The sequence below is a fragment of the Xiphophorus maculatus genome, chromosome 21, assembly GCF_002775205.1.
Source record: "Xiphophorus maculatus strain JP 163 A chromosome 21, X_maculatus-5.0-male, whole genome shotgun sequence".
Lineage (NCBI taxonomy): Eukaryota > Metazoa > Chordata > Actinopteri > Cyprinodontiformes > Poeciliidae > Xiphophorus > Xiphophorus maculatus.
The window spans coordinates 1,906,797-1,919,529 of NC_036463.1; the positions used below are offsets into that span (position 1 = coordinate 1,906,797).

At 37.5% G+C, this 12,733-nt stretch overlaps 1 protein-coding gene and 1 long non-coding RNA gene across 2 annotated transcripts in view; both read left to right on the forward strand.

The window, feature by feature from the left end:
* LOC111606216 (melanocortin receptor 4-like) overlaps positions 1–4,300 on the forward strand; it is a 71,420-nt gene extending 67,120 nt beyond the window's left edge. Inside the window, exon 5 of the mRNA XM_023326289.1 lies at positions 1,218–4,300. Within this exon, the coding sequence (XP_023182057.1) occupies positions 1,248–2,210 (963 nt within the window). The 5' untranslated portion in view covers positions 1,218–1,247 and the 3' untranslated portion in view covers positions 2,211–4,300. The remainder of the gene's footprint in view (positions 1–1,217) is intronic.
* The window catches only part of LOC111606217, a 44,752-nt gene that overhangs the window by 11,251 nt on the left and 20,768 nt on the right, over positions 1–12,733 (forward strand). The gene's annotated exons all lie outside the window — the stretch shown is intronic.

Consider the following 12,733-nt stretch of genomic DNA (forward strand, 5'->3'; position numbering starts at 1 on the left):
TAGTGCAGATATCTTAGTACACTTGAAATAAGACAAAATTAACTTACATATAGCTTTTAAGCAAGATGTAGGCACTTATTTTAAGTCAAATATTCCTTAATATCCTTAATATTCCATTGGGAAATTATTTCACTTATAAAATGGAAAAAAATCTCTTGTTATAAGTGAAATAATCTGCAGATGGAACTAGAACTTTTTCATCAATATTAAGGAATTACTGACTTAAAACAAACTCCTATATTGCTGAAAAGGTACTTGTAAGTTAGTATTGTCGTATTTCAAGAGTGCTAAGTAATTTGCATTGGCCATACAGTAATGCATGTTAGTGTCTATTTTTTGCTAAGATTAAATGAATAATTCAGATGTATTCAGAGAACATAACCCAAGTTTATTCCTCCTGTTAGAACCGATTTTATAATAAGTATAATAAGTGATATAGTAATTAAAAGCAGTGTTGGTTTCTGCACAGCACTAATTGAAAATACGAACAAGCTTCTTCTATAAAAATCATCCAGCAGCTGAATGATTATTATTTATTCATTCATAAACCAAATTAAATAAAATAATAGTTTTACTCTCTTCTGTCCGGAAAAGTTTCAAACATTGCAACAAATTCGTTTCAATGACAAAACCTTGAGTAATGCGTCAGCCTAAACTTTGCTCCTCCTCCACCTCCCACTTTATCTGTGAGGGTGGGATGGGCTGAGGGTGTGTGTGTGTGTGTGTGTGTGTGTGTGTGTGCGGTAGTACATAAGCAGAGGGAGAGAAAGTGAGACCAGGATAAGACCACAGTGGCTGAGAAGTGATGATCGGTCACACAGCCAGCCGCTGCGCTCTGCTGCTCTGAATCCGGCTGATTATTTTTCACCCTTTCACCGTTTCTCCTCCACTTTTCTTCCTCACGTCGTTTCACTGAAACCAGAGCAACAGGATTGTTTTTGGTGCTTGAGGAGGAGCTGAAAGATGAAAATGGGAAAAAGAAACAGCTGAGATAATCCTGGACCGCTCCAAACATTCCCAAACTGAATCGTTTCCTGCTGCTTTTCATCGGCTTCGTCAGTTTCCTCCTCAGCTTCTTCATGGACAGAGTTTTCATGCGCATGAAGCTGCCAGGATACATCATGGACTAAGAACATGGACAACAGAAATTTACCAAACAGAATCATAGAATCAGTTATAAATAAAGGTGACACTTATCCAAATCTTAACCCATTCAGGACTGGCTGTAACAAAGAGAAGAAGTGAAGATGAACTCCACGGCTCAGCAAGGCTTGATCCCATGCTACCTGAACAGGAGCCTGCGCCTAGGAACTCTGCCAGAGAAAGACGTTTCCGGAGAGGAGAAGGATTCCTCTGCTGGCTGCTACGAGCAGCTGCCGATTTCCACCGAGGTCTTTCTCACTTTGGGCATCATCAGCCCGCTGGAGAACATCCTGGTGATCGCCGCCATCATCAAGAACAAGAACCTCCATTCCCCGATGTACTTCTTCATCTGTAGCCTGGCGGTCGCTGACATGCTGGTCAGCGTCTCCAACGCCTTGGAAACGATCGTCATAGAGCTGATCAACGGCGGCAGCCTCACCATCCCCGTCACGTTAATCAAAAGCATGGACAACGTGTTCGACTCCATGATCTGCAGCTCTCTGCTCGCCTCCATCTGCAGCTTGCTCGCCATCGCCATCGACCGCTACATCACTATCTTCTACGCCCTGCGATACCACAACATCGTCACCATCCAGCGGGCGTTGCTGGTCATCGCCGGCATCTGGACATGCTGCACCGTCTCTGGCATCCTGTTCATCATCTACTCAGAGAGCACCATGGTGCTCATCTGCCTCATCACCATGTTCTTCACCATGCTGGTCCTCATGGCGTCGCTCTACGTTCACATGTTCCTGCTGGCGCGCCAGCACATGAAGCGCATCGGTGCCCTGCCGGGCAATGCGCCCATCCAGCAGCGCGCCAACATGAAGGGCGCCATCACCCTCACCATCCTGCTGGGGGTGTTTGTGGTGTGCTGGGCGCCCTTCTTTCTGCACCTCATCCTGATGATCACCTGCCCCAGGAACCCCTACTGCACCTGCTTCATGTCGCACTTCAACATGTACCTCATCCTCATCATGTGCAACTCCGTCATCGACCCCATCATCTACGCTTTTCGCAGCCAGGAGATGAGGAAGACCTTTAAGGAGATCTTCTGCTGCTCATAGGCTCTCTGGTGTATTAGCTTTCTGTGAGACGCTCCAGGTAGTTCATCTGTAATCTGTGTGCAGTGCAAACCTCCAGGTCTGCAGGATAAGTGGGGTTGATTAGACGGTTGGCTAACAGAGGATTTGTCTGCAGTCCACAATGTTGTGAATCTAAAAGGATGAAGAGCCTGAAATGTCAGTTTTGCAGCAGCACAGATTGAAAATGCTTCAGCATATGATGTTTTTAAAGCACATTAGACAGCTAAGAATGAGATAAGAGACTAACTTTGTTACAACTGAGATTACTTTATGTCTCCATTGGTTTTTGAACATGGAACCATTGGGGTAGGACTTTATAGCATCGCCACATAAGGTGATATGACATTACTCTTAACTGTAATCATAACATTGACCTATAAGGTGATCATACCTTATAAGGCAACCACAGTATTGCATTATAAAGCGATCATTACATTATAATTATAACTTACCCTTATAAGGTAATCCTGCAATCACAACTCTGTCTTATAAGGCGAGTTTTTCTCTTTAAATTAATCACACCATTGATTTCTGAGGTAACCATAACTTTGCCTTATGATGTAATCAAGGATAAAAATAATGCCTTAAAAGGTAATCATACCATTGTTTACTGAGGCAACCATGATATTGCCATAAAAAGAGGCCTATTGCTTCATAAGGTTATCATAGCATTACTGTACATAGCTGTCAAAGATATTTTTATTCAATGATAACATTAATGTATATGTCAATGAAGAGGCTAAAGAAAGAAAGAGGATTGTAATTCTGTTTACCAAAGGGGTGAATCTGTGTGATGACGTCTTGCTGCTTTCCAGATGTTTTTGAATAAATTTAAACTCTACAACATTATTCATGAAGTTCATCTTAGAGCTAAACCAACATGGAAGCTAATTCTGAAGCGCTAAAGCTAAAAACAATAAAATACTGCAGAATTACTCAATGCTATGTTTAGCATTTTATCACTGAGTCGACCAATCACAGATTGTCACATGACACATTGTAAGCCAATAGCGTCCCTTCATCGTCGACCAATCACGCCCTCTCCTGTACTCGCTTTTTTTTTTTCATTTTTGGTCACCTTTATTCAACTGAAAGTTTACAAAACAGCCAAATAAATTAGTGTTTTAAAACTTAATTCAGTTAAAGGAAGCTAGGTGTGCTAAATGTTTGCAAGTTTAGCAAAGGTGCTAAACGAAGCATTAGCTCTGCTATTAATAGCAGAGCTAATTATAATGTGATTGTGCTAATTGTAATGCGCTAATTAGCACATTAGCAGGTTAGCGGAAGTGTACCCACCGCTTTGATTTCATCACAGCACAAATTTCAAGAACAATATTGGTCTCTTTCCAGCACAAATCAGCTAAACTTTATTATTAAACTATTTTCTTTTATAGCAGGCAGACTTTCAGTACCAAATAAGAATTGTTTACTTCAAACCCTCAGGCAAAAAAGTAATGTCATTAAGTTAAAAGTTGTCAAAAAAAGTTTTTTAGCACAATGTTGAGCTAAAAAAATAATCAGAAATATTTGATGGCACCATTCACAGGTTCAAACAGGGTAAAAAAAAATCTGCTTGTTTCTCATCTACGCTCTTGTAAGTTTGTGTAAGTATTTGTATAAATTTGCACATTTGAGTTATTCACACTGGCACTTTAAGCATGTGGTTATAAGTAAGTCTATTTTTCAGTGTGTTTGTGTGAAAGGGAGGAGTATAATTAATGTAGGTTTTCTCTGTGTGTCTGACCTGCTGCTTTTTTAAATCTTTGCCTTAATGGTGTTGCACTGTGATATAAAAAGAAACCGTATTCTGTATGAAAGTGTCTCAGAAAAAAAAGATTATGTACAGTTTTGATGTTTTAAGTGTTGCCTTTTTAATGTGCACCTCTGTAAACTTGAATTGCATTCAAACGCTCAAAAAACGCACAAGAGAACAGATGTAAACAGGGTGTCTTATCAGCTCCGCCTGACATGTGACTCATGCAACTGAAAAACATGTTTTGTATTTTTTTTCCCATCAGTGTGTACTGTGAATCACTGCTGCTGTGACTTGAATAAATCATAATGCAACCTGAGCCGCAGATCTGTATGTAACTTTACTCTGATTTTGCACAAAACTGAGATAAAACTCAACGTTTCCTTCAGTTTGGGAGGAAATCCAACCTTCAGATCGCAAACCATTAAATTATGGCTTCCAGAAATATCTGTAGGTGATGAATAATCACTTCGTCTTCAGGAGGATTTTATATATTGCAGCTATTCAATCTGATAAAGCCAATTAATTTGGCTTTATCTTTCTATACAGCCTTGAATGGCACCTGAAAAACCTTCAGTGATGCTTTCAAAGCAGTGGCAGAAGCAAGAAATTGAATTATTTCCAATGTCAAGACAATTTCAAATTAGTTTTGGTTGATACGAAATTAAAAATGCAACAGATGCAACATCTTAGTAGATCAAGAAAAAGAGATTGTAAAAATCACCCAGAACTGGAAAAGGTTAATAGAATAAAGTCGGGAAAACTGACTTTGTTATATTTCTTTTTCAGCAATAACATAGATGCTAACTAGCTAGCGAGGGTAATGTTTCAGCTAGTCAGCAGTACATAATACAGATGTCTGTGTACGACTCAAACTTATGCCTGACAGAAAAGGCATGTGAGGGAAAAACCATAGATTACGCATGATTAGACAATTCTAGCAAAAATTTTATACCTGTGATTATCGTATTTAAGGCCAAACTACATTTTTTACCTGGATTTAAGGCATTTTAAGGCCTTAATTTTAGATACTTGCATTTAAGGCTTTTATAAGGTGCTATTGCAGGTCAGGCTGCAAACGACAGCTTTAGCTCCTCTTCCTCATCCCTGTGGTCCTACTGCCATCTGCAGAAAAGCACTGCTTGGTTAGAAACAACCAATCAGGGCCAGGATGTCTGTCATTGCTCTAGCTGCCAGCATAACCTATCATAAATGCTACGTCCTATTAGTATGTAGACCAATGACCGCAAATAAACAGTTTAAGTCGTTTCTCTGACACAATCACATTTAAGAGCGAGTGTGTGAGGTTGATTGGCAGCACTAAGACCCGCCTCCTGGCTCTGATTGGTTGCTTTTGGTGCATTTCTCCAGACGACAATAATACCTCAGGGAAGAGGTGGAGGACATCGATCTTTTCACAGATTAACTGTCTCATAACAAACTGTCACAACATAGTGACAGTTTTAAGAAATATGTTAAAAATATTATTTTATTCTGATTGTTTTAACTACAACTATAAAGTTTATTTTGTGTGAGATTCATCTGAATTATCTATTTTGATGTATTTTATGTTGAAAATCTTTTGTTAAAAGAGTGTTACATTTATCAAAATATTTTCTACATCCTGTAAATTCCTCCTTCATTTTGATTTTAAGTTTAAATCCCCACAGTAATCTACAATATGGGGGATTTGGAGCAGGAGAGCTTTTATCCACATTAATATATTTTAATAGCTGGATAAGTCGTCTGAAAGCTTTTACTTGTGAGAGGTGTTTTCTCTTTTCTTTGTTAGCTAAGCTGTTTGCATTTGAGGGTCTCTGCTGGGTCACCCAGAACAAAACAAATCCATCAGGAAGACTTAGCTGAAAGAAAATACAAAACTTTGCTCATTTAGACTGAAAAACATTTCTTGGAGGGCAGAAGCATAAAAGCCCCTCAGGGGGGATAAACAAAACCCTAAGCCTCCACTGCAACGGGGTTTATGGTGAGGATGAAGATTTGAATGTTTGTTTTTATCAGGTGAAAGAAAAACATCTTTATTCTTTTTATCTATTACTAAATTTACTCACTTGTTCCCTCTATCACGAACAAAAAAAGACTATCAAAGTTAAAGCACGACAAATAAACACTTCTTCAGAGCACAAATCTGAAAACTTTGGCTAAAATTTGGTAAAATTATGACTTATTGGAACCAATAGATGGAAATTTGTGTAAAGTTGAGTTCATTCTTTACTACATTTGGACAGTGTGCTAAAATGTTCAAGTAATATGCATAATTTAAACTACAAAAGTACCTTTAAAGATTTTTTAAAATAAATTTAGGACTAAATTACAACACCTCCATTTTTATTCCTACTTAAAATAGATTGAATAAAAAATAGACGTAGTCAAAATATCTGTGCCATTTAACTGTAAAGTTGGAGAGAAAAAAATCCTATAGGAGCCAAGTAATTGTATTTTTTTCAGTTTACACAAATGCAAAATAATATGCGATGAAATAATAAATATTTTGTAAGTGATAAGAAAACATTTACATTTATGGTGTCAGAATTTTACAATTGGCTAAAAATGACACTTTTGTTGACATCAATCAATTTCTTTGAGGAACTGATCTTCTATTCTGAGCATATAACACTCCAGTTTATCTACATAGTTTTGCACTTTTGTTCTAGAAACAATAAAATAAAACTGAATATTCTTAGATGAATCAGTTAAATATAGTATAAAATATATATGAGTCTATAAATTATGTTTTCTATGTATGATAGTGTCAAAATACTCGTACATTTTGATACAAAGGTATATTAATGAATAGTAATAAAGAGTTGAAATTAAAAAAGTAACCTCACTCCTTTTTGGACAGGTACAGTAGCTAAAATGACTGATTCTTATGTGTAAAGCATTGCTTTTTTTATGATTTGTTAAAAACAATAATAAAGAAATAAAAAAATAACTGTTATGAGAAACGCTCTAGCTGTTGAGCAAATGATGAAATTGATGTGAGAAACAAACCAAACCGTCTAAAAAACGGTCAGATTCTCACAGCTGTGCAGAAGCAGTGAGCTGCTTCATCTCTGACTCTTCAGGGTGTCACTTATCAAACAGCATCTTTAAGCCAGGAGTCCTGCTGAATCCTGATGTGCTGGAGAGAAACGCCACAACCAGCGTTATCAGTCAGCCTCGCCTCACTGCCTTCCAAACAGCCAATGAACCAGCAGATCGGACCACCGATCGCCACCACGTTGTGGCTCCGCGTTATTCTTTACGCTTGATTTAAGGCTGAAAAATGTATTATTTTTAGGATTTTTCATCGTTTTGTGCTCTGCTGCCTCCGGCTCTTATCAGACGGCGCTTCTGGGGATTTGTACTCGAAGCTGCTTGCATTAAATTAGTCCGTGTTGACTCAGCGCCTGGCATCCCCAGCCACGGCAAATAATGCTGGAATGTATTTCCAAGTCAGGGCCTCAGTTAAGGTCAATTAGTGCTTTCATTTGGATTGCTGAAAGAAAGCACAAGCAGTGTCCTTTGTTAGAAAGTGATAATTCCCTGATACAAACCTGTCAGACTGCAACCGAAAATGATTTTGTGTAATATTTAAAGACGTAAATAGTAATAATCATTAGGCTTAATCTTAACCGTTTTTGGTTAAATTAGATTAAATCTTTGTATTACATAAGTGAGTCTTTCACACCGGTCCTTTTATTTCACTTTAATCAAACTCTAGTTCATTTGGCTAGAACAGGGGTGTCCAAAGTGTGGCCTGGGGGCCATTTGTGGCCCTTGGAACACTTCTGTATGGTCCCCCGACTGCAGTTGCTAAAGACAAAAGGGAAATCCTACAAATGCCGCTCCATTTTTGTTTACATTTTGTAAAGAAGGAAGTTGCGCTCAGTGTCTTCTTCAGATGTTTTCATGTCTTTTCCTTCAGTTGTTCTTGGTGCAGCGCCCCCACAGGCGAGGAGGGGAACAGGTTTTTCAAAGAGTTTGGTTCATTTGACTCAGTGCAGTATGAAAGAGAACCACAGCAGCTGAAAAAGTAACAAATGTGGAGGTTTTGGTATCCGAATTGAGTCTATTAGACTACTGGGTGGAAAAACTTTTAAGATATGTCATACAAACAAAACACAGGGCTAGTAAAGTTCATGCTGACTTTTCAAAATGTGGTTTAAAGTGTGGTCTACTGCATATAACCACACAGAGTAGACTCTCACCTATTTGCAGTTTAGTATTTGGAGATTTTTTCATAAAGCAAATGTAAAATACAGCTGAAATACCTCAACGCAAAGCTACTTGACATGCTACTGGCTATCATTGAAGCAGCCAATCCAGGAATGCCAATTATTTTTCTTGCTACTTTTTGGCTGAACTTTCAAGAGTGGAGATAAGGAAGAGCGTAGATGTTAGCTAACAGATTTTCATAGCAACTTTCCACAACTAGAATGAATCAAGGCAAAATTTTCCAAACTTGGAATCGTAGGTAAAATCTGAGTCTTAAATGATTTAATTTTTCCACATATTCTTACCTATAAACGAAGAGAGGTGCATATAAACAGATTTAGTTTGAACATTTAATCTTTCATGGTTACAATAAGGGATCTCTTACATAAATCACATCCAGACTGTAGAGTATTTCTTCACTCAGAAATGTGAATGCGTGGTGAAAGTCGTTTGGATGTGATATAAACCTCGTTGGAGCAGAACCAGAGTTGGAGCCGTTCTAATCGATGCACCTCTATCAGGGGGGTGACAGCTGTTGTGTGGAGTGAAAATGCTAAGTCTGCAGGTGGTTAATCACTGTTATATCACAAGTGGCTGAAGGGTCCATTTTCAGTCCTTTCAGTTTTATCTGCCTGTTGTTATAGGAAAAATCAGACACAAATCAACGTAGCAGTAACACGATAAGACTAATTCCAGCGCTAACAAGAGACGTTCAAGCAGTGATGGAGTCATTAGCAAGTAATATTTGCACATAAACACAGATCAAGACTAAATCACATTGTTTTAAGTTCAAAAACATTAGTCAGTGCCTCTAACGATAAAAATGAAAATTATTGAAGTGGGGAGAATTATGATTTGAAAGATAGAACATGAAAGCTGCAAACATTTGTTGGATGAAATGATTTAAAGCTTTACAAGTGGTGTCTCTAACCTTATAGTCCAGTAGATTCGGTTCAATTTGGGACCAAAATTGCAACATTTGTTACATTTTCAGCTGCTGCGGTTCTTTTTCACACTGCGCTGAGTCAAACAAATCAAGCCCCTTTGCAGCGTCCTCTCCTCACCTGTGGGGGCGCTGCACCAAAAACAACTGACGAACACAACACAAAAACCTCTGAAGAAGACACTTGAGCGCAACTTCCATCTTCATAAAATGTAAACAAAAATGGAGTGGTATCAACTTTTAGCAGTTGTAGGATTTCTCTTTTAAAAGACATTTCTCCCATTAGCGCTAAACTAGCATGCTTGTTTTACTTCTATTTACCCAGAATGCCCTGCGTTGAGTACCTAGTTCATTTGGCAGATTATTTCACTTATTACATGGGAAAAATTTCTTGTAATAAGTTAAATAATCTGCCAATGGATTTAGTACATTATCATCAATATTAAATAGTTATTGACTTAAAAAATGTCCTATATTGTGCTGAAAAGTTACTTTTAAGTCAGTTTTGTACTAAGATATTTTCACAAGAAACAACAGACAATACTTGTATATGTATTGTTGCTGTTTGTATTTTGTATTTTTGTTTCATCTTGGAAATTAGATATCAACAAGACAGTAAAGGTCAAATATAATAATAGATATTAAAAATCTTAGAAAAATAATTACTTTATTCCCACATTACAAATTAACTCCATTCCCATTATCAGCCACAACAATGTAGATTAATCAAATTAAATAAAATGACATGATATCCTTGTAATGAATTAATTGGACAAATTCTTAATGGAAGATTTGAACTTTTCTGCCTCTGGTGGATCAAACGTCTGATAACAGGGAGTTTATGGAAGCTTGATGTCATTCATCAGACAGTTTAATGAGTTTGTCCCGACTGATTCACAGAACATCTCATGAGATTTCCAGACATGAACGGCTGAGCCGGGCGGTTAATACTAATGTGTCCGGCCTTTGATTCTGCCACGCTGTAGCGTCACATATCAAAATCAGCCGAGTCCCGGTAGATTTCAGCTCAACAACTAATGTTACGTTGGAGCTGAAGTGAGCAGTTAAGTACCGGGGCGCTAATAAAAGCCAGCGACCCTTTAGAAATTTCATCTTTGTAGAAGATTCAATCTCTGGTAATTATCTTTTTCTCTCCTGTCCATGGGGTGAAGTGTCTGGAGGAAGAAACATCTGATTTATTATTTTCTCGTAATAGACACCAGCTATTTTCAATTCTTTGGATTCTGCATGAGTTTTGTGTTTATATTAAGATACTAAAAAGCACCAAACTGTTCTGGATAAATGAAATGTATTACTGGATGCTAATTTTGTGACTCCACAGCAAACTTAGAAACATGTCGATTTCCAATTTACATTTTACTTATTCTGAACAATTCACTTTCTCCACGTTTGTATACGTCCATTTGAGTTTCTACTGCTTCCAAAAGCAGCCCAATCACTTAAAGAAAGACATCCGCCTGTTTTTTAGCAGTAGGTTAATGTTTTCGTTGCCTGGAAAATGATCTCTTTCAAAAGCCTTCAGATTGTTGAGTCACGTTCTAAGGGCACTGCATGGTTACCTAGCAACCCCACCCAAGCATAGCCCCGTTACCTAGCAACCCAAGCAGAACTCCAGCACTTTTGGTCAAGTGGTTTGTTTTTTCAATCAAGTCAAGTTTATTTGTACAGCACATTTCAGCAATAATGCAGTTAAACCGTACATTTTGTTTTTTTGGCAAAAAACATAACATAAGCCATTATTTTTGAAAGGTAGCAATAAGCAAAAATAAGATATTAGTTTTACTTGGTCAACAATAAGCAAATTTTTAATGAAATCTGTAAATTTCATTAAAAATTTATTTTTTTTGAAGATCCAAAATATTAAAAGGGCTACCGACTTTTGAGTTATTAAAAGAAAAAGACGATTTCCAAATGTTTCGGTCATTCTTGACTTGTGGTCAGATTATTTCATCGGTCACAATTTAGACCCTGATTGAAAGTAGCTCAGTGTTTCGGTTGTTTTGCAGTTTTCTTGAAGTTTGTTCCAAATTAGAAACTGAATGCCATCTCTTTATCAGCGGTTCTGATAAATCAGTCGTTCTCGGTTTATAGAAAGTAAAACTGGTGGTAATAGGAAGTAAAGAGCCATTTGGGAGCCAGATGAGCCTTAAGGGAGAACCGGGCCAAATGACTCAGAATCTGGAATAAGAGACTTGACTCCCACCGCTGCTCAGAAACAGCTTGTAGCTATGGTAACGATTTGAACCATTTAATTAGCGGCGTACGAGTAAAGGTGAAACAAACACTTAGAGAAAAGTGTGAATGGCTGTCACTCAGTGTTTATAGTCATAACAAAAATAATTTTGCATCTTAGACATTTTCACCCTTTAGCTCATCAACATGTTCATCCACTGATTATCAACATGCTTCACATGAAAGGTCCTAATTAAATCATTACTTACTTTTAGCCATCATTCTTATTAAAAACATTTGATAAAATGTCTCTGACTGGTTCAACATTTCCACATCTTATCACAACTACAAACTTTAATATATTTTCAGTAATATATTATAAGAAAAATCAACGTAATGTAGTGTTGCAGGATCAGATGTTTTTCAACACTTTTTAACAAATAAAAATTATGAAGTGTGGCATACGTTTGTGTTCTGCCCCAAAGGATTTAGATCAATGCATATCTAGGTGTTAGAACGGCCTAGTTAAAGTCTAGACCTAGCTTCAATTTACAATTGTTGCCAAGACTTAGAAACCACTGGTTTCTAAACTACTGAGTTAGAGCCATTTTGAAATAAAGAATGGTTTAAAATGTCCATCATAATTATGTACAACTTTATATTTGCCTGGTATATAAAATGAATTAAAAACTAAAGTCTGCATTTATTCTGTATCTAACACTGTAGTTTTAAGATATATGCACAGAAACTAACAGCTTATTGTAAATTAATTAAAGACTTAATATGCTTTCGATCAAAGAGCCTGGAAAATAGTGAAAGTAACGTTTATTTTTGCCAACTCTCCACCAGGAGACTTGGAAATGTTTAATCTTGTATGTCTTATGACAAAAGCAGATATTACTGTGTTCTTATCGCCTTCTAACATTTCAAAAGTGTAACAAAATCAAATCTAGGAGTAGATCTGGATATTAAGACCTTTATGGAGGAGGAAGTGAGTCAAAATCTCCTCTACGTTGGAAAAGTCAAGTATCGCCTAAATGAGTGCAGAAGGCCTCTCCAGCTCAGAGCTCTACTTAGTGTAAATAAAATAATGTTCCTGTGGAGCGCCAGTTTCCTCTCAAAGGTTTGATCAATATTTACTCCAGCAGCAAAGCAGCAAATCTCTGCCAGTCTGTGTGGCGAAGTCGGCTGCGGTGCTCTGAATGCAGATCGGCTTAAAGCTGGACAGACCGCCCTCTGAGGGGTCAGAGGTCAAAGAAAGCACTCTGAGTTGACAGCAGTCACCATGCTTTTCTGTGGTTTTACCGCTCTTGCTTTCGTTTTATGCATGACTGCCAGCAATCTCAATTATCCTCTGGGTATAAAACAAGCCCTGGAAAACATGAATATTTAATGCAG